This window comes from Gavialis gangeticus, unplaced genomic scaffold (assembly GCF_001723915.1).
Source record: "Gavialis gangeticus isolate Ggan-Ray unplaced genomic scaffold, GavGan_comp1, whole genome shotgun sequence".
Classification (NCBI taxonomy): Eukaryota; Metazoa; Chordata; order Crocodylia; family Gavialidae; genus Gavialis; species Gavialis gangeticus.
The window spans coordinates 145,628,226-145,629,770 of NW_017729024.1; the positions used below are offsets into that span (position 1 = coordinate 145,628,226).

The following is a 1,545-nucleotide window of genomic DNA, read 5'->3' on the forward strand; positions in this document are numbered from 1 at the left end:
AGCAGCAAGTTTGTTCACCACTAAGCGCCTGGCTATTATTTCATCTTTTTCTATAAACACAAGCCTCAAATTAATTTCTGCGGAAGCTGAACTCACTAACCAGTTTTTCACACCTTTTTATTTTAAAACATCCATGATGGTATCTGTTCAGAAATTTAGCTAAATACACTTACATGCTAAAATCACTGCATACCCATAGAATAACTTGCATGTTTTTCCATTCTTCTTTTAACCAATTGGAAACAAATTCAGTTAAATCTTTGGCAATCCCTTGCAGCCAGAGATGATCTTCTTCCATGATTGTCTTGTGCGTGTCCAAAGATAGCTGAGAGATGGGATCGAGAGACTCTACTGTTGCTCTAACATGTTTCCGTGTAGGGTGAGTGGTGCTGGATTCTTGATTTGCTCCCCGACACGCTGTTTCTGCCATTTCTGCTTTTCCATCTTCTCTTGTTGTCGTGAGGTTTCAAAGTACTGAGATGCCTGCAGCAGACTCTTCCTCCATTTGGGGCAGTCCTCAGCAAGTCTCCCACAGGCTGACATAGATAATGATATATTTTTTTTAAGTTGGCCCTGAGGACATCCCTGAAGGGCTTTCTCTGCCCCCGTTTGAGTGAATGAATGCCTTGGCAGAGCTGAGAGAATACGGCTTGCTTTGGGACTCTGGAGTTGGGCACCCTGATGATGTGCCTGGCCTGACTAAGCTGATATTGAATGATTGTTACCTCGATGCTCGTGATGCTTGTTTGCAGGACACTAACGCCAGTTAAATAACCCACAACTGACCAGCCTGTTCCACACGCAGTTATTGTTAGTCCCCCACTTCACAGAAAACAAGCAACAGGTAACAAACTAGCACTTACTTCACCTCCTCCGCCACGCCATCCTCCAGCTTGACCTTCTTTGCAAACACGGCATCCTCGGTACTGTCCACCTCTGCCTCTGTCTTGGTTTTTCCGGCCGAGGCTGCTGGAGATTTGGCATTGGCACGTTTCCTGCAATGCAAACACGGGCGGGGATTCACGCCTGCCCTTTCCCAGGCGGCTCACGGCGCCCTCGGACAGCGCGGCCCGGCCCCTGCAGGCAAAAACCACGGCCACGACCCCTCCCTCCCCCTCCCCTCCCCTCACCCGGCCTTGCCGGCGGGCTCGACAGCCCCCGCCCTGGCTCTCTTGGCGCCCGAAGGCGCGGCCGCCTCCTCCTCGAAGACACTGAACAGCTCGTCCCCGAACGCGTCCGCCATCGCTGCTGCCCCGTCCCACGAGGCCCCGCGCGCGGCGGAAACGATGTGAAGCGAGGCTGCCGCGGCGGAAGGACGCAATTCTCCCACCATGCACCGCGCACCCGGCATAGACCGCCGGCCCCACATATGGGGGCGGCCTTTACCCCGGAAGCGGAAGCGGCGCCGGCTGCATAGCCGCAGCCAGCCGGAGCGCAGTGGCCGGCCTGAGGCAGCGAACCTATGGGTGGCAAGAGCAAGAAGCACCGCGGTGGCGCGGGGGCTGGCGCGGTCCATCCCGCCGTGTCGGCAGCCACCGCCGTTGC

The 1,545-nt window shown here is 55.0% G+C and overlaps 1 protein-coding gene across 1 annotated transcript in view; it reads right to left on the bottom strand.

The window, feature by feature from the left end:
• Window positions 1–1,272, bottom strand: part of SKIV2L2 (Ski2 like RNA helicase 2) — a 141,353-nt gene extending 140,081 nt beyond the window's left edge. Inside the window, exons 1-2 of the mRNA XM_019517860.1 lie at window positions 1,131–1,272; window positions 864–995 (exon numbers count right to left, since the gene is read on the bottom strand). Of these exons, the coding sequence (XP_019373405.1) occupies window positions 864–995; window positions 1,131–1,243 (245 nt within the window). The 5' untranslated portion in view covers window positions 1,244–1,272. The remainder of the gene's footprint in view (window positions 1–863; window positions 996–1,130) is intronic.
• Window positions 1,273–1,545: the final 273 nt, after the last annotated feature.